Here is an 18,933-nt window from a genome sequence, read left to right as displayed (position 1 = left end):
ATTCATTGACAAGGCTCTCATCATATACTCCCTCCTATCGTGTCTGGGCAGAATTGGAGACACTTTCAAATTTAACCCTAACTCAGAGGCGGATTTAACGGCAGGCGCACCGGGCGCGCGCCCTGGGCCCCGACTTCTGAAGGGCCCCCGCGAAACCCCAACTTTACACTTTTTTCTAATGACACCAAGTTTGGTTTCATATGTGAAATTTTAATTACGTACAAGTTTACAATCGGCGGCAAAACCTGATAGTACAGTCAGTCCTCGTATAACACGTGTTTACACTACACGAATTCGATCATACACGATTTATAAATAGGGGAACGATATCTTATATAACACGAACCGAATTCGCTTATGCACGATTGGGCTTTGTGTTTATAAGAAATGGCAGTCGGAGGGAATCACCCCAACACGATAGGAATGAAGAGAAGATTCTGAAAATGTATTTATGTTTTTTATATCAGTGAAGGGGAAACACATTTCACCATAATAACGTAAAAACCAACACAATTCCAGCTATCGGTATAATCACAAATGCAATTAGATGGAGTTTACTACCAGTTTATAACAGATTCCACTAGCAGGCACGTAACAGGAAATTGTTTTTATTGTTTTATGGTAGTAACCCCTAGAAATGTGCTTTAGTAAAATGTGAGGTGTTAATAGTGTATCTCTGCCTTTACGGTGTTGTTTATTCAGTTGCTATACGCGCGCAGCTTTGTTTATGTGTATCAAGGGTGCCTCCTGCTTTTGTAATAGTGCGAGCGATGAATCTGTTATCGACAATGCAATTGTCATATTTCCGTGAAATTCTCAAGAGGAGGCAAGTGTCATTGGAGAGGTTCCTTGTTAAAGTCGCACAAAAATAGAGTCAGCAGATAGCAGTGATTCCGTTAGTGACAGTGAAAGTGGTTCTACCATAAATCCGATTGCTTTACGTATATTAAATTTAAATATTAAAAATATGAAAAGGTATGTATGTATTTTGTATTAATCATTTTTACAGTACAGTATATGAATATTTTCGAGTTTTGGAACAAATCATCTGGGTTTCCATGATTTCTTATGGGAAAATTCGCTTTGATATACGAGTGCTTTGGATTACGAGCACGTTTCCGGAACGAATTATGCTCGCAAACCAAGGTACCACTGTATATCGCATATTGTTGAAATTATATTAAGATAAAAGTAATTCCTGTTGTTACATCAGCGCCTGGATTTTCATAGTTTATGAATAATTTTTGAATTTTAATTAATCATCAATTTATTGCGCTATAACGAAAAATCTTTTCTCTAGTATTCTAATCATTCAGACTATTAAATTTTATATTTTTCTTTTCATTGGTAGCCTACCAATTGTAGCTAAAAAAGTGAAATGACATCTATCAGGTGCTGAAAAAAGACAAATTAAAAAAAGACGCCAGCAAGTTGCCAACCAACAGAAAGGAGCATTGGACAAATTTATAACTGGCCCTGGCCATTCAAGCCATCATAATTCGTGCAACAATGAAGATGAAGAACAAGGAGCTTCCATCAGCCAACAAAATGAGTTATTTCAAGTTGAAAACCAAGGTATAGAAGAAAGCAACAATGATGAAGAAGATGAAAAACCAGTTAACCGTCAACCAGGTGAAAAACCAGTAGAAAAAAGTATAGAAGAAAGTCGATTAGAAAATATTGAAACGCAAACGGAAAATATTCCATTCGAAGTTACACTAAAAGATATTGCTCTCTGGCCTAACGTTTTATCTAATGAAATGGTTGAATTTCTAATTTCAAATAAACCAAGAAATACAGGCGATATAACTACACTTAAATCGGTCTATAAACACGGTGATCGCATTTACTACAGAGGCTTGCGTAAAGACCATTTTTACAGAAAAACCTTTGAACACCTTCAGTAATCATATATTTTTTTATTTTTTTAGGAGCATATGCGATTAAAGCCATGTTACTCTGTGTATATTGTCTATAAATTGCACGTGTCCTGAGGTCAATTTTCTGTTTTGCTGGAAGAAAAACCCGAGTTCCAGGGAGAAAAAAACCACGCTACCCTCTCCCGATTAACTCAGCCATATACTCATAAAAATTCCTCCCATCATCAATGGGATTCGAACTCAGGTCTTTTCCACCTGGTGTGGAGTGGATGGCGATTCTATCAACTGTGCTACCCACGAGGGCTTCTGTAGTCATAACATCAAAACCTTCCCTACTACTGGTGTGTACCAGTTCTACTATCACACCGATTCCGCTTTCTCTCGGTTCAACCGTATTTCCTGAATGAACTCACTCTGGCCATACGTTTTTCCACACGCATTTAACGTTGACAGTTTTACTTCTTTCAACGATAAAACTATGATTCTGATACAGTCCCCAATAGAGAAATGTTTCCGTGCCTCCATTACTTCAATAGATTCGGAGTCTATTTTTTCCAAAATCCATCATAACAATTTTCTGATTGGCGGATATAATGTCATCATCTAATGGCTGAATGAAAGAAGTCGTATTAACCTAGTACAACTGTGGTGGTAGGAACTTAACTTCAACGTTTGGACTAAATCTTTTGGAAGGCCTGGTGTGCTATCCAATAGTAATAAAACTTTGAAATCTAGATTTTTTCCATAAGTTGAACAAGCACACATTCAATAGCACAGAACGTATTGCGGGGATTTCCCAACAAAATAAAATACAGGGATTTCTTAATTTTTTTTTTTTGACTAGCGAGGATTCAAAAAGAGTGTAAATGTCGAAAAATTACATCCAACATAATAGCAGGGTTTTCCTCGCACAAAAGTTCAAAAATACTCAGCTATGCGAGGTTAACCGAAATTCTCTATCCGTGTTGTGCGAGGATTGCCACAATTTATCAATCGTGTTAGAGCAAAACCGTGTTATAGAAGTACCGTGTTTTACGGGGGTTGCCTGTACTGTACTTTGTCATCAAAGACAAGGGTACGTAGTTCAGTACAGAGCAAGAACTCACACCAGTTGACTGTTGAGCTGTGCTGATCTTTTACATTTGTTGATTTTGTGACTTTTTACTCTCTAATTTTAAAGATTTAATAAAAAAGATTTAAAAATTTTACTCTCTAATTTCCTAATTGTTTTATTTGTCATGTTTCATCTATGTTATAAGGTTAGTGTAAGTACTATGAGTGGAAAACAGAAGCATGTTGTTGTGTCTTCAGATATGAAGTTCAATGCAATCAAACACTTTCATCAACCGGTGAAATACCACCACTTTGCTTATTGGAGGCTTGAAGTGGTGAAACCCATGTTTAGTCTCTAGAGCAAAGTTTCCGGCATCCCCCCCCTCTCCATACTTCTCCTTCAACCCATGCACGGTACTAAGTACTATAGGTTTTGATACCTTTCGTGTTTGGGGTTCTCATAAAAAAAAAAAAAAAAAAAAAAAAAGGAGAAACAAAAAAAGTGGCTAGTGACTTAGGTGTTGGTGAAGTGACTGTATGGGACTGGAGAAAGAGCGGAAATTGAAAAATGGTGTTCACAAAGAGCATCTGTATGTGACGGTGAAAATTTGAATAGAAAAACAATTAAGAAAGAAGAATTTGAACAAACTTCTGAAGCTTTTTTTTTGTGGTTCTCACAGAAATGGGAGACAAAAGAAGCCCAATTTCTGGACTGATTTTACAGGCTAAGGCCTTAGAATTTCATAAGCATTTTAATGAAGGGGAAGAACAATTTATTACAAGTATTAGTTTGTTGGATCATTAAAAAAACAAGGTTTGGATTTAAAAATCTGAACATCACTGCAGAAAAAATTCTCAGCTAGAATGGAAGAAATAGCAAATTTACTGCTAAATTAACAAAAATTATTCAAGAAGAAAATTTGAATTTGAATCAAATTTATGACTGTGACCAAGTACGGTTTAAAGGCAGAGGCTCCCAAGAAAAAAGGACCCTCAATTGTCTTATTTGACATACAGCAAGGTGTAACCCCAGAAGAACTCAAAGAGGAAATTTACCACAAAAATCTAAGTCTGCACCTACCTGAGGACACTGTGGAAGAAGACGTTAGCCCAAAATACAGTACTAAATCTAAAACACATTCAAATGTCAATTGGGTAATCCAGCTCTCCACGCGAGCATGGCAAATCTTAGAAACACAGAGTCGCATTTTCATAGGCTGGGGAAGCCATAGGTTTAAGGAGCATATTTCAGTTACGAAATGTTACAGGTGCCTTCGCTTTGGCCACACATCACACACATGCAACCAGCGTGATTCAACATGTGGCCACTGTGCCCAGAAAGGGCACAAGTACAGTGACTGCCCAGCAAAAGACCAGCTCCCAGTCTGTGCAAACTGCAAAGCAGTGAAAGCTCCTCATCAACACTCAATCAGGGATGGGAACTGTATGGTATACCTGAAAGCCAAAAGCCAATACCAAATGAGAATCAACTATGGATAGAGGCCCCTCTATAAACTGCCACCATGAAATAAAAATAGTTCAACTGAACGCACAAAGAGCGAGGCTGGTAGCTGACCAACTAAAAGTGAAAATAGAAGAAAACCAAATTGATGTGGCCTTATTACAGGAACCATATGTTCGCTCAGGTGTGGTCACAGGTTACCCTGCATCCTATAAAATGGTCTACTGTAAAACCGAAACCCCATGGGCAGCAATAATCATCAGAAATCCAGAAATCAGCACAACAAAGATTACACCACTCTGCACTGCAAACAGTGCCTGTGCACAAATCATAACTCAGTTAGGGTCTTTGTTCCTGTTAACAATATATACTCACCCTGGTGAAGACATCACCCCAGCGATCTCAACTATTCAGACGGCTCTTGAGACTCTCCCGGGGGGACGACTACTAATAGCCATGGATGCAAACTGCAGATCTCTGCTCTGGCACAGTCGCACCTCTGACAGATCTGCACAAAGAAATGGTGCAAAACTAGAAGAATTTTTCCTAGCCACAGGCCTCCAAGTAATAAACCGACCAGATCAACTTCCAACTTACAGCGGCCCCCTTTGGGAGAGCACTATAGATGTTACAGCAGCCACCCCAGACATTGCCAACAAACTAGCCAAATGGACTGTACAAGAAGCCTGGACCACGTCGGACACAGAGCGATATCATTTTCTCTGGTTCGCTCTGTGGAACGGACCCCTCCGATCCCACGAGATGTGATACGGTACAATTCAAAAAAGGCAGACTGGCAACGTTTTCGGACTGAGCTAACAAGAAGACTCCCTGAAGACACTCCACTCCCTGAAGCACTGCCTTCGGACGATTGTGTACAGATTATTACCACTGCCATAAGATCTGCATGTGATCTCTCCATCCCACGTAGAAGGCCCTACCGATATGCAGTTCCCTGGTGGAATCCCCAACTACAGGATCTCAGAAGAAGAGTCCACCATGCAAGAAAAATGTTCCAGCAGGCTCGATCAAGGCTACCTCCCCATGAGGTAGATGCCGCCAGGGAGGCTTATCGCATTGTCAGAAATGAATACACAAAGCTAATTCGTAAAAGTAAAAAGCAAACGTGGCAAACCCTGGTATCCACTTCTGGGAATAAGGACCCCTGGGGCATAGTTTTCAAGATCGTAACAAACAAGCTGCCGCGAGGAGAGGTACTCGATACGACACTAAAGATGGATGGCTCCTCTACTTACACCTGGAAGGATAGCATTAACAATATTCTAGACACCATTTATCCCATTGAAGCTGCAGCTATGACTCAACAACAACAAGAAATAGTAGATGAAAATCACAACTATCATCCTGCCTCTGTGGAATCCCCCTTCACTAACATTGAGATGGACTTGGCAATAAACAAAATGAAAGTAGGAAAAACACCTGGTGCTGATCTGCTGGAAGTGGATGTGGTTAAAAAATTTGCAGAATGCTATCCTGTTACTCTCCTAAGCCTTCTAAAAATAGGTGCCTGACAGAAGGCACATTTCCAACATCCTGGAAAACGGCAACCTTGAAATTTATATTGAAAAATCCCGACAAGCCACCACAAATTCCAACCTCCTACCGCCCGATTGCCTTGCTCTCTGTAATGGCCAAGCTACAAGAACGCCTGCTCCTATTTCGCTTAACCGCCAGATATGAAGAACAAAAACTTCCAAGTGACAAGCAATTTGGATTCAAAGCAGGTAGCAGCACAGAAGATGCCATTAACAGTTTAATCACTCAAGCAACTCACACAGCCTTTAAGTACTCCCTTGCAATCATGGTAGACTTCGCTGGGGCCTTTGATCGACTATGGTGGCCCAGTGTTCTTCGGAGGCTTCAGCAATCAAATGTTTCCAACAACCTATACAACAGTTTAAGGTCATATTTAACTGGTAGAAAAGTCCAAGTTACCAACAGATTCCAGACAGTGACTAGGTACATCGATCGAGGCTGTCCGCAGGGCTCTGTGCTTGGCCCTTTCCTCTGGTCTATTGTCCTGGATGAGTTCCTGGGCATGGACCTGGGAGGTGTTGAGCCCTTGGCCTTCGCAGATGATCTTGTCCTTTTGGTATGTGCTAACACCAGGACGAACTTAGAGAAAATGGCAAATGGAGCACTGGTAAAACTTCAGAACTGGGCAGCCCTGCACAACCTTACCATTTCAGGAGAGAAAACAAAGTCCATACTCCTTAAAGGCAGGCTACAAATCACAAGACCACCTACAATAAAATTAAACTTTATGCCCATACGGCTGCACGCTGAAGTCAAGCTCCTAGGTATCTTCTTAGACTTGAGGCTTACCTTCCACCACCACCTAAAGTATCTAGCCAACAAAATTCAAAGGTACAGTGCTATGATAAGGCGGGTCAGCAGGGCAGACTGGGGGCTGAAGCACAAAGCTCTTACTCTGATATACCAAGCGGCATACGTGCCAATTGTGTGTTATGGTGCCTCTATCTGGTACCGAAAAGCCATCCTAGCAAGAAATAAACATAAGCTGGATTCAATCCAAAGATTCATGCTCCTTTCAATTTGCAGGGCATGCCGCACCGTCAGCACCCCTGCTCTGCAGGTATTAACTGGATGTCAGCCACTATACTTAGAAGTGGTTAAAAGAGGGCTTTTTTATCACTTAAGGAAGGGAGTTCCAACCCAACTGCTAAATTTTCAACTTGACACCACAAACGGCACCAGGCAGGAAAGACAACGGATAACCAAACATCTACAAGAGATATGGCAACATGACTGGGACACTACAACAAAAGGTGCCATCACAAAACGATTCCTTCCATCCATAAGTTCAACTCACCCAGAACCTCCACCCTTGTTTTCGCCTGGCCTCCATGTGACCTTTATCATCACCGGCCATGGATCCTTCCAACAAAAACTGACCGCCATGGGAATCGAGAATGACCCACGTTGCCACTGCGGCGAAGAGGAGTCCTGGGGGCACCTCATATATGAGTGCCCCAGCTACGACAACATTAGGCTTAAATTCCTCACCACAATACAGAGAAACCCTCGAAATCAAGAATCCACTCTGCTACTCGAGGAACATACCTATAAGGCATTAACCACCTACGCGCAGGAAACATTTGCTCTTAGGCGAGCTAAGATTGCAGAACTCAGAGCCCAAGAACTAAACCGGACCGGCGTGGGATAACTCTCCATTCCCCCGGAAAAACGCAGACATAATTATGCAAACCCAAATAGGGTAGGATCCACTGCAGGCACCATCCAAGGTGCGGGATGCTGGCACTCCTCGGAGTGCGGAATTTAAAAGTCATCGCAAACCCGAAATGGGTAGGATATACTGCTGGCACCGATCTAGGTGCGGGATTGCTGGCACTGACCTCAGTGCGGGATCTACAGGCACTATGCCATTGACAATTACACAGGGGCACCTGTCCCCTGTGACTTTTAAACCCACACTCTTTCCTATACTTCGCCTAAATTAGGGTGGATTTATTCTCCCCTGTCAATCCACCCAAATTCATTCTCCCTCAAATCCTCTCTTTTTCTATGCTCCTCTCTCTCTCCTTTTTTTTTTTTTTTTATTTATTTATTTTTTTTTATTTAATTTTTTATTTTATTTTATTATTATTTTTATTTTTTATTTCTTTTTTTTATTTACTTATTTTTATTACTTTTTATTTTTATTTATTTTATTTATTTTTATTTTTTATTATTTTTTATTTTTATTTTATTTTATTTATTTATTTTTTTTATTTTTTATTATTTTTTTATTATTATTTTTTTTTTATTTTTTTTATTTTTTTATTTTTATTTTATTTTTTTATTTTTTTAATTTTTTATTATTTTTTTATTTTTATTTTATTTTTTTATTTTTTATTTTTTTTATTTTTTTATTTATTTATTTTTTTTTTTTTTTGGCTCCGTCAGGAAGCTCAGGCAACCCTGGCGGAGGCCAGCCAGAGTATAATGGGCAGCCTGGCTCACCTCCCAGTGGTGGTGGTGGCGGGCAACGTGGGGTTCCCTTAGGGGCCTTGCGGCTAAGCAGCCAGAGACAGAACAACAGACCACATCACAACTCTGTCACAAACCAGACACCACACTTTTTCTGGCTTTTACAGAGATTCTGTAAATTCTTCACAAAGTACCATGGCGCAGATGTGGGAAACCACCGGTGGCGCCTTCCACAAAACACTATGCCACTATGTGACAAAAAGGGCCTGAATTATAAAGTTCTCCCATCCAAAACACTTGCAGCTAGAAAAGAAAAATCAGCTCCTGGTTATAAATGAAGCAAGGAGAGAATGACAGTATTGGCATGTTCAAATTCATCAAGGGGGCATAAAAGTTTAAAGTAACTCTCATTGGAAAGTCAAAGAACCCTCGAGCTTTAAAAAATGTACACTGTTTTCCTGTTAACTATGCAAATCAAAAAAATGCATGGATGGATTCAAGTTTGTTTAAAACATGGATTCATGAAGAATGTCCCTAGCACAAAGAAATATTTTAACAAAAAGAAACTTCCCCACAGAACACTTTAAATTTCAGATAATGCTCCATCCCATCTAGATGGAAGTGAACTAGTTTTTGGTGACATCAGAACTCTGTTTTTGCCACCTAACGTGACATTTAATGTATTCAAATCCAGTTTGATATAATTTAATGTATTCAAATCCAGTTTGATATAATTTAATGTATTCAAATCCAGTTTGATATAATTTAATGTATTCAAATCCAGTTTATTTAATAATAATTTACAAATCTTCCGTGTTATCCGAGGTTCCCTCGATCCACCTAACCTAGGATAATTGGGACTACTGTATTTAAATTTAATTCTTCTGAATATATATATATATATATATTCACAGGGTGTCCTGGGAGGAAAGGTCAATATTCCAGGAGGTAAAAGGATAGGTCATTTTAAGCAAAAAAAGTTCACATAAACATGTGCCTTATCCCGAATGGTTTCTGAGATAGAGCTACTTTAATGTACATTTGTTTTGAAATTGGTGCGCAATATTTTCCTTCCCTCCCATCAGACTTTGCCATTTGATCGTCAGTTGCCAGTTATCAGTTGATTGTTGTGACTGTAGAAGTGAATCAGACTGAGAGTGAATCATGAGTAGCGTCAGTTGTCAGTTCTAATTGTAGAAGTGTTTGCTAAAAATGCCGCACAATTTTACTAATGCCGAACATGCATATATGCTGTGTGTTTACGGCTTCTACAATGGTAGTGCCCCTGCTGCTGCTGAAGAATACCGTCGGCGCTTTCCTACACATTGAATTCCGGATCGTGGAGTGTTTTCCAAAGTTTTCAACACATTGCGTGAAAGTGGTATGCTTCCCAGTGCTCATGTTTCATCTGAACAAGGACATCAAGAAAATGTGCAGGAACAGGAACACATTCTGAACATGGTTCAGCGTAGTCCTACAATTAGCACACAGACTTTCTGACCGTCTCAGTGTTTCATGAACACATATGGCAAACACTACATGAAGAGAGCTTGTACCCATTTCACCCACAGCGTGTGCAAAATCTTCACATAGGGGACAGTGCCACTCGTCTTGAATTTTGTTATTGGTTAAATGCCAATCATGAAGTGCTTCCATCAATACTATTTACTGATGAAGCCACGTTTACCCGGAATGGAATCAACAACACACGTAACACTCATCGATGGTCACACAAGAATCCACATGGTACAGTGGAAACAAATTTCCAAGTTCGTTTCTCAATCGATGTGTGGTGCAGTATGATCGATAACCTGTTGATAGGTCCCGTTATTTTAGAACATCGAATGACAGGACACAATTATCTTCAATTTCTGCAAAATACATTAGGTGAACAACTACAGGACGTTCCTTTGGCCACACGGTGTGCTATGTACTTTCAGCATGATGGGGCCCCTTCCCATTCTACCAGACGTATGAAGCAACATCTGGGCCGAATTTTCCCTAATCGGTGGATTGGTCGTGGTGGTGGTGCCATTAACTGGCCACCAAGATCTCCAGACCTAACCCCATTAGATTTTTGTTTATGGGGTTGGATGAAGAGTGAAGTGTACAGAAGAAAGATGGATACAAGAGATGATCTGCTAGCTCACATAATGGAAAGCTGTTGCCCATAAAAAGGAACATGAAGATACACTTAAACAAGCAACACGTCATGTTCTCATGAGAGTAGAAAAGTGCACTGAAGTTGATGGTGGCGTTTTTGAAAATTTATTATAAACTGTTCCAAATTTGTCACTTGAAAAATAAATATTCAAATGTCTCTATCTCGGAAATCATTCGGGATAGGGCACACGTTTATATGAACTTTTTTGCTTAAAATGACCTATCCTTTCACCTCCTGGAACACCCTGTATATATATATATATATATATATATATATATATATATATATATAGTATATACAGAAAAACTGTACCTTAGTATGTTTCGGATCAAGCAGGTGCTCTATATGCTCCCTTGAAATTATAAATAATGCCTTGATCCAGAGGCTACATAAAACTGATAGTAATGAAGGTAAAAACAACACACACATTTAAGCAGACATAATCCTACAACCCACTACCTATACTGACTTATATGGATAGTAACTTATATCAGTATAATTCAGAAGCCATACCGAGAATATAAAGTATAAAAAAAAAACAGCCAGATATTTATCAACTTAAGTACATCAGCAGAATGTGCTGTAAAACTATCTAGAATCATCAAAATGTTCATTTTTTTCTGAAGCCGTTCTTCTGTCCTCTCTTAGTAAACAAAACTGAAAATTTTGACCATAAACCAAGCACTTCGATTAGTCTCATTATTGCAAAGAAGTTAATTAACTCCTAAAGCATCTTGGACTGGAAAATTTCCAAAATGGAAGTGAGCGCAGTTTGTATTATCAACTGTACTGCAACAAAACAAAATAGTGATTATTTGTTTGCTTAATTTTCCACCATTACAATACTCCTCCTTGAACAGCAAGTGTTTTGTTTTGGCAGAAATTATAAGATATACCTGTCTTGTCAAAATATCTTTTGGCTTATATTTTTTAGAATGGACCATACAGAACACAAGCAATCGGTGTCCTTTTCTTTGTCAACTGATCCGAAAATGTTTTATGAAACTAAGTTATTTCCTTAAAGCCTGCCAATGCTACATTTGAAGTTGCTAATTCCATGTTTTGAGCTAGATAATCAGCCTTTTCCTGCAAAATGGGAGCCGATACTGGCAAATTAGATTAATGCATTTGTTTTACCACTTGAAAAGTTTTAGAACAACTGTGTTGCACCACAAATTAATTTCTCATTTTGTTCGCTGTTCCAGTGTCACTTGAAGTTTTTTTGGTTTATCAGTATCACAGACGAAGTAGATAAAGCGATGTCATATCCATTTTCAGTATTGGTTTTACTTCATTCTATCCTATCAACTTGTTGAATAATTTTCAGTTTATTTTCCAGGCTTAATTCTCTCTGTTTACACTTTGTCACTATAACTGCTAGATGAAGCTTAACAGAAACAAACTTTAAATTAATTTAAAGACAAGCACCAAAAAAATATCGGCTCCAATCCTTTTAAAAATGGCACAAAATACAGATAATAACAAAACTGTTTGACATGGCTCAACAACTTGAGCCGTGTCAAATAAACAAATCGTTTGGGATATGCAAAATTAGAGGGTCACGTGCATGTTGGTGGTGGGGGCAATAATAGGACAACTGTATCAAGCTTTGTATTAACCATACAAAATGACATTATTTCCTCATGGGATAAAAACAGACTTTGCAATACATGAACTGAATTTTGTAATAAACAAATATGTTTCAATAGAAAAGCATATCCATTTTGCAGGGGAATGATACGCATTTCATACAAACGAGAATGTTATATAAACCAATTTTTTATTAAAGATGCTACCATATAGGTATTCAAATAATAAGCAGCACTCACTTCAATGGAGGATATACAATATACTTACCCTTCCTGATACCTTTGGTAGCTTGTTCAGTAGTTTCAAATAAAAATCACTGAAAACATAACCAATCTTCTTAGAATCTTGCATATTTCCTTTACTTGGAGCTAAAGAAGCTTCTGATGTATTGATTTGCATACTTGAAATGAACTGCAAAACTGTTACACTTATGGATTAACTAGGGCTCTGGCTTCCTAAAGGGTTTTCTTTTTTTTTCACCTAGAAGATAATAAAACACCAAAGCTAGAAACAAAATCCTGGCATAACTTGATACAGAAGAATTACTCAGAATAATCACACTCACCACATTAAAAAAATCATTAACAAGTGAGAAATATTTCAAAGAAATCCAGGACTCTGCTCTGTAAACCTAACATAGAACCACTACAACAGCTGATAAGATATACTCTTATTTGGCTGATGCTGTATAAACTTGCTTCCTTGCATCATTTTGCCAATATTAAAGCACAGAAAGAGGCTTACCCAAAACATCCCATTATCACTGGTTCCCAGAAACCGCCTTCTGGGAACCAGTGCCTTCACAAACTTCAAGGAATTCCTAACACATATACAAAACAGAGAAGAATATTATTGTGGAACCTATATTCATTGGCATCCCCCGCCACATAATAAAAGCAGCTTGGCAATACAAATTCAAACCACTGAACACCCCACCCACCCACTAACTACTGAAAACATCATGGAACTATCCATGGAATAGTTATACCTTGTGCTCCTCTTAAGACCTCTTTATACCTTGTGTTCCTCTTAAAATATTTCATGCCCCATCTTCCAGAACACGAGCAAATAAAGATTTGGCATAAAATTTAGCTTTCAGTCAACATAATTTTATTTAAAAATAGCTAAATGCACAAGGCATAATACATTAGAGTAAGAGTTATGAAGTTAGCATTAGCAAAGGCACATGATGCAAGAAAGCAAGCTTATATAGCATCAGCAAAAAAAAAAAAAACCCTTATTTCACCCATCCTCTCAATCCAAATGTTTGTCAAGTTCTGCCTTGAATCTATTTAAGCTATCAACTTCTACAACAAGAGATGCAAGTTTGTTATAGCATCAACCACCCATTGGCTAAAGGCAAATTTCCGCAAATCTATCCAACAACCGTCTTTCCTCAATTTGAATTTATGCCCTCTCAGGCGATTATTTTGAGCAAGAGGAAGAATCCCATCAGCACTGAGCATGCTCAAACCATTCTAGACTTTATACCTCTATCAGATCAGCTCGCAGGTGTCTAGTCTCCAGACATTGTAATTTGCAAAACTTAAGCCTTAATTCATAAGAGCAATCCTTTGTTCCCTTCACTAATAGTAGTAGTAATAGTGGCATGTGATGCAAGAAAGCAAATGTATGAGCTTATGCAGCATCAGCCAACAAAAAAAAAAAAAAAAATATCACACCATTCCCTCCAAATGCCTGTCCAGTTCCTCCTTAAATTTATTCAACCTATCAACTTCCACAACGGCAGATGGAAGTTTGTTCCAGCAATTAACCAGCCGCTGGCTAAAGGCAAATTTCCGCACATCTATTCTACATCTGTCCTTTCTTAATTTGAATTTATGCCCCCTTAGGTTCGTAATCTGAACAAGTGGAAGGATCCCATCAGAATTCAGCGTGCTCAACCCATTCAAGGCCTTATACACCTCAATCAGATCACCGCACAGGTGCCTAGTCTCCAGCCACTGCAATTTGCAGAAATTAAGTCTCTCTTGATAAGAGGATCCCTTCATTCCCCTAACCAAACTTGTTGCCCTTCTCTGTACATGCTCAAGTATATCTACATCCTTCCTAAAATGAGGCCTCCAGACCTGTACGCAGTACTCAAGGCGTGGCCTGACCATTGCCTTATACAGAGGGATAATCACCTTCTTTTCCCTGCTAGCAAAATTCCTATATATCATTGACAAAACCACATGATCTGCCCTGGCAGCCTGTCTGCATTGCTCAGAAAACTTCATATCTGCCTGCACAATTACTCCCAGGTCTTTTTCATTTTCTACCATCTTAAGTGTAGTACCACACAGTTGGTACGTTTCTCTGGGGTTACTTCTACCCATATGCAGTACTTTGCATTTGTCAAGGTTAAAACTTCAGTTGCCACTTCTTATCCCATCTGCCCAAATTATCTAGATCCTGTTACAGTAGCACACTGCCATTACTGTCATTAACAACCCTACCAACCTTTGTATCATCTGCAAACTTCGACACTAAGCCTGATATACCTTCATCAATATCATTGATAAATATACAAAAACAATAGTGGACCCAACACTGAACCCTGTGGGACTCCACTAATAACATTAGTCCAAGAAGAGCAGAACCCATTGATTACCACCCTCTGTCTTCTTCCACTTAACCATCGTTTTATCCATTGTAGCAACTTACCCTTAATACCATTCTGCTCCAATTTGTACAATAGTCTTCCATGCGCAACAGTGTCAAAAGCTTTCCTGAAATCCAAATATATGATATCAAAATTATTTTTTGCATCCAGTTCCTTTGTAACCACATCATAATATCCTATCAAATTTGTCAGACAAGACTTTCCCTTAACAAACCCATGCTGTGTCTGAATTATTGCTGCAGTCTTGTCTAGATGATCCTGCAATGCATCTTTAACCAGAGACTCCATTATTTTACCTGGAACCAGAAGTTAAACTAACTGGTCTGTAATTACTCGTGTCACCCTTCGATCCCCCTTTGTGAATTGGGGATACATTTGCACATCTCCAGTCCGTGGGAACCTCCCCTGAGTCCAAGGATGCTCTCATAATTATGGCTAAGGGTTTGCTTAGTTGCTTTGCCGCCTCCTTTAATATAACTGGATAGATCTCATCCACCCCAGGTGCTTTTCTTACGTTTAACTTCAACAGTTTCTCTTCCACTTTGCTCTCAGTTATTACAAAATCATTAAGTATCCTGCTACAATTTGATAACCTTCTGCCACTTTCAAACATTAATAATTCCTCACATGTGAATGTAGATGCATAATACTCATTCAGTTTGTTTGCTATCTGAGCAGGATCATCAACAGTCGAACCATCGATTTCAATTGGACCAATCAGATTCATCCCCTTCCTTTTAGAGTTTATATAAGTAAAGAAATCCTTGTTGTTTTTCTTAGCATCTTTTGCCAAGGATTTCGCGTAATCTGCCTTCGCCTGCCGAACCTCCTTTGTGACCTGATTACAGATTAACTTTATATCTGCCATAGGCTTCTGAGTCGCTTGATAATTTATATGCATCCCATGCATTTTTCTTCTCTGTTACGAGTCTCATTAGTTCATTTGACAACCATTTAGGCCTAAACCTTGAACAATATTTCTTAATAGGTATGAAACTTTTAGTAGCATCCACGATTAATTCCTTGAATGCTTCCCACTTAGAATTTACTGTTGGTAACATCGTCAGTTGATCCCACTGTACAGAATTTAAAAACTGTACTCGCCTTTACGGAAGCAAAAACCCTTTCCTTTACCCCTGATGGTAATTAAATCTTTAAGTAAATCCCACGTCAGTACACTGTGATCACTGCCACCTAGTGGTTCTTTTATCTGCAAATTCGTAATACATGAATGATCACTGCTGATATCCAGATCAAGAGTATTACTTTCTCTGGTTGCCTCTCGAACATGCTGCTGCAGAAAACAATCATCCAATAAATCCACAAAAGTCTGACTAGTGTGTGAGTGCCCAACCACAAGTTCCAGTCAATATCTGGGAAGTTAAAATCCCCCATTATAAGACATTCCGATTTACTAGCCCACTCTATTTCTCTGTACAACTGTTCATTGTACTCATTCGAGTCATTAGGCCTATAACACACTCCTACTCTTATTTTTGCTTTCGCAGTGCTTATGTCACACCCAACTGACTCAACAGTGCACTGTTCATCTATATCAACTGGATGCACTTCTTTTGATTTTATGTTTTTCTTAATTAACAGCATAACACCTCCTCCCTTCCTATCCTGTCTATCCTTTCTGTACACATTGTACTCCCAAAATTCCAGTTCGGCATTCCTTATATCAGTGTGACACCACGTCTCTGATATCCCAACAATATCCGCCAACAATACCAACACTTCAAATTCATCAAATTTATTTACTATAATTCTAGCATTGGTATACATGCAAGTATACATACACCTATTCTTAGTTACTCTAACACATCCCATATACCCACCTGTTTCACGATGACTGCCACCTGTCCCTGAAACCCCCAACACCCCTCGCTCCAGATCGCTACTTATTCTAATAGAAGTTGTGCAAGAATCACCTTCACCTCTGCCTACGGCTACTGTTAAACTATTAGTCCTTGTATTCCCCCAAGTTATCAGTTTTCCGACCCACCCAACACTGCCTCGATAGCATCAGCAAATATTCTTGCACCCTTTATATTTAAGTGTATCCCATCCCTGTAGAAGCAGTCTCTCCTGTTAACAAGTACAGTCCAGGCTGAAAAAAATTCTATCCCTTGAGCCTTGCACAATCTTTCCAGGGCCGAATTGATCGACAAGGCTCTCATCATATACTCTCTCCTATCGTGTCTGGGCAGAATTGCAGACACTTTCAAATTCAACCCTAATTCACGGCTTTTTTTCATCAGTGACTTGTACTTGTTAAGTAATTCTGCCGGTCTCCTACTCTTGATATCATTAGTGTCAATGTGTAGAACTATATCACCGTTTGGGGCCTTAAAAGATGATATCTGCTCTACAACGTCATCAACCTTTTCCCCAGGCAGACATACCCTGGTCCTGTTCCACCTATCCTTTTTACAAAGGATGTTCCCCGTTTCCCTCACAATAGAGTCACCAACAACTACTAGTTCCCGAGGGAGCAGCACATTCTGCCTTGGGGGTTGCCGCCGTGTTGCATGATGACCAAGTGCAAGCTCTGGCGTTGATGTGGGCAGCTGAGAGCCTGATGGGCCCCTCAATTTAGATCTTTCGAGGGCATCCACCCTGTCCTTCAAACTCTCATATAGGCCCATAACAACGCTGAGTTGTCGCCTGATTTCCTTACACTTCTTACATCGCGCACACACACACAAAAAGACATCCCCCATGGCAATATCATGTTCCGTTCCAGATAGTTCGCAAACATTTCACAAGTTGCACATTTATTTAGGCTGTGATGCATTGGAGAATCGCCCCCCTCGGTTCTCCCCTGAGTCACAGCACTCCTGCCACATTGTGCCCATTGCTTTGCTGTTCTAGTTTGGGGCATGATACTTTAAATTAATAAAATCAATAAATTAAATTAATTAAATGTCAATACTACGCTATCTAATAGAAACAGTGAAGCATATTACTGTTTCTATAATTATACGTTAGAGCTACCTAGCTACCTCAATTAAAAATTTGAATTCCCTATCACTATATACAAAAACAATGCCTGCAATATTCGAACGAAATAACGGTTTTATAAAGTATTACGTATATCTACAAAAACTGTTTATATAAATTAAAATAAAAATAACCAGCGTAATTATAACTATAAGACTACGTATTAAGTACAATATAAAATGACAATTGTGTAAATAAAAAGCAAACACTTATCGTTTTTTTCGGAGCCTGTAACTCGCAGCTGTATTTTCTAAAGAGAGTCAGCACCCTCTCTTGTTGCCCTTCTCTGTACTCGTTCCAACGGCTCTACATCCTTCTTGAAATGAGGCCTCCAGACCTGTATACAGTACTCCAGGTTTGGCCTGACCATTGCCTTATACAAGGGGATAATCACCTCCTTATCCCTGCTAGAAAAATTCCTGTATATCATTGACAAAATACCACGGGCTACTCTTGCAGACCGTCTGCACTGCTCAAAAAACTTCATATGTGCCTGCACAATTACTCCCAGGTCCTTTTTTCATTCTCTACCACTGTTGGTGTGGTACCACAGAGTTTATACATTACTCTGGGATTACTGCTTCCCATATGTAGTACTTTACATTTGTCAATGTTAAACTTCATTTGACATCATTTTCAGCCCAATCTGCTCAACTTTTCTAGATCCTGTGGCAGCAGTGTACTGTCATTAGTGTCATTAACAACCTTGCCAACCTTTGTATCGTCTGCAAACTTGGACATTTAGCCTGATATACCATCATCAATATCATTTATAAATACAGAAAACAACAATGGACCCAACACTGAACCCTGAGGGACTCCACTAATAACATTAGTCCTGTTAGTTTAACTTCTGTTCCAGGTAAATTAATGGAGGCACTGGTTAAAGAAGCACTGCAGTATCATCTAGACAAGAATTCAGTTATAGCTCAGACGCAGCATGGTTTTGTTAAGGGCAGGTCTTGCCTGACCAATTTGATTGGATACTATGATGTAGTCACAAAAGAACTGGATGCAGGGAATAACTTTGATATTATATATTTGGATCTTAGAAAGGCTTTTGATACTGTTGCACATGGTAGACTGCTGCACAAATTGGAGCAGTGTGGCATTGGAGGCAAATTGCTGCTATGGATAAGGGGATGGTTGAGTGGCAGAAGACAGAGAGTGGTAATCAATG

At 39.1% G+C, this 18,933-nt stretch overlaps 1 protein-coding gene across 1 annotated transcript in view; it reads right to left on the bottom strand.

Annotated features, from left to right (window-relative positions):
• LOC150081953 (histone deacetylase 8-like) overlaps positions 1 to 12,520 on the bottom strand; it is a 191,546-nt gene extending 179,026 nt beyond the window's left edge. The window contains exon 1 of the mRNA XM_090380380.1: positions 12,389 to 12,520. Within this exon, the coding sequence (XP_090236506.1) occupies positions 12,389 to 12,520 (132 nt within the window). The remainder of the gene's footprint in view (positions 1 to 12,388) is intronic.
• Positions 12,521 to 18,933: the final 6,413 nt, after the last annotated feature.

Source organism: Mastigoproctus giganteus, chromosome 8, assembly GCF_048544385.1.
Source record: "Mastigoproctus giganteus isolate SK-2022 chromosome 8, ASM4854438v1, whole genome shotgun sequence".
Lineage (NCBI taxonomy): Eukaryota > Metazoa > Arthropoda > Arachnida > Uropygi > Thelyphonidae > Mastigoproctus > Mastigoproctus giganteus.
The sequence above is the reverse complement of the archived record's forward strand: the minus strand, read 5'-3'. Positions and strand labels throughout refer to the sequence as shown.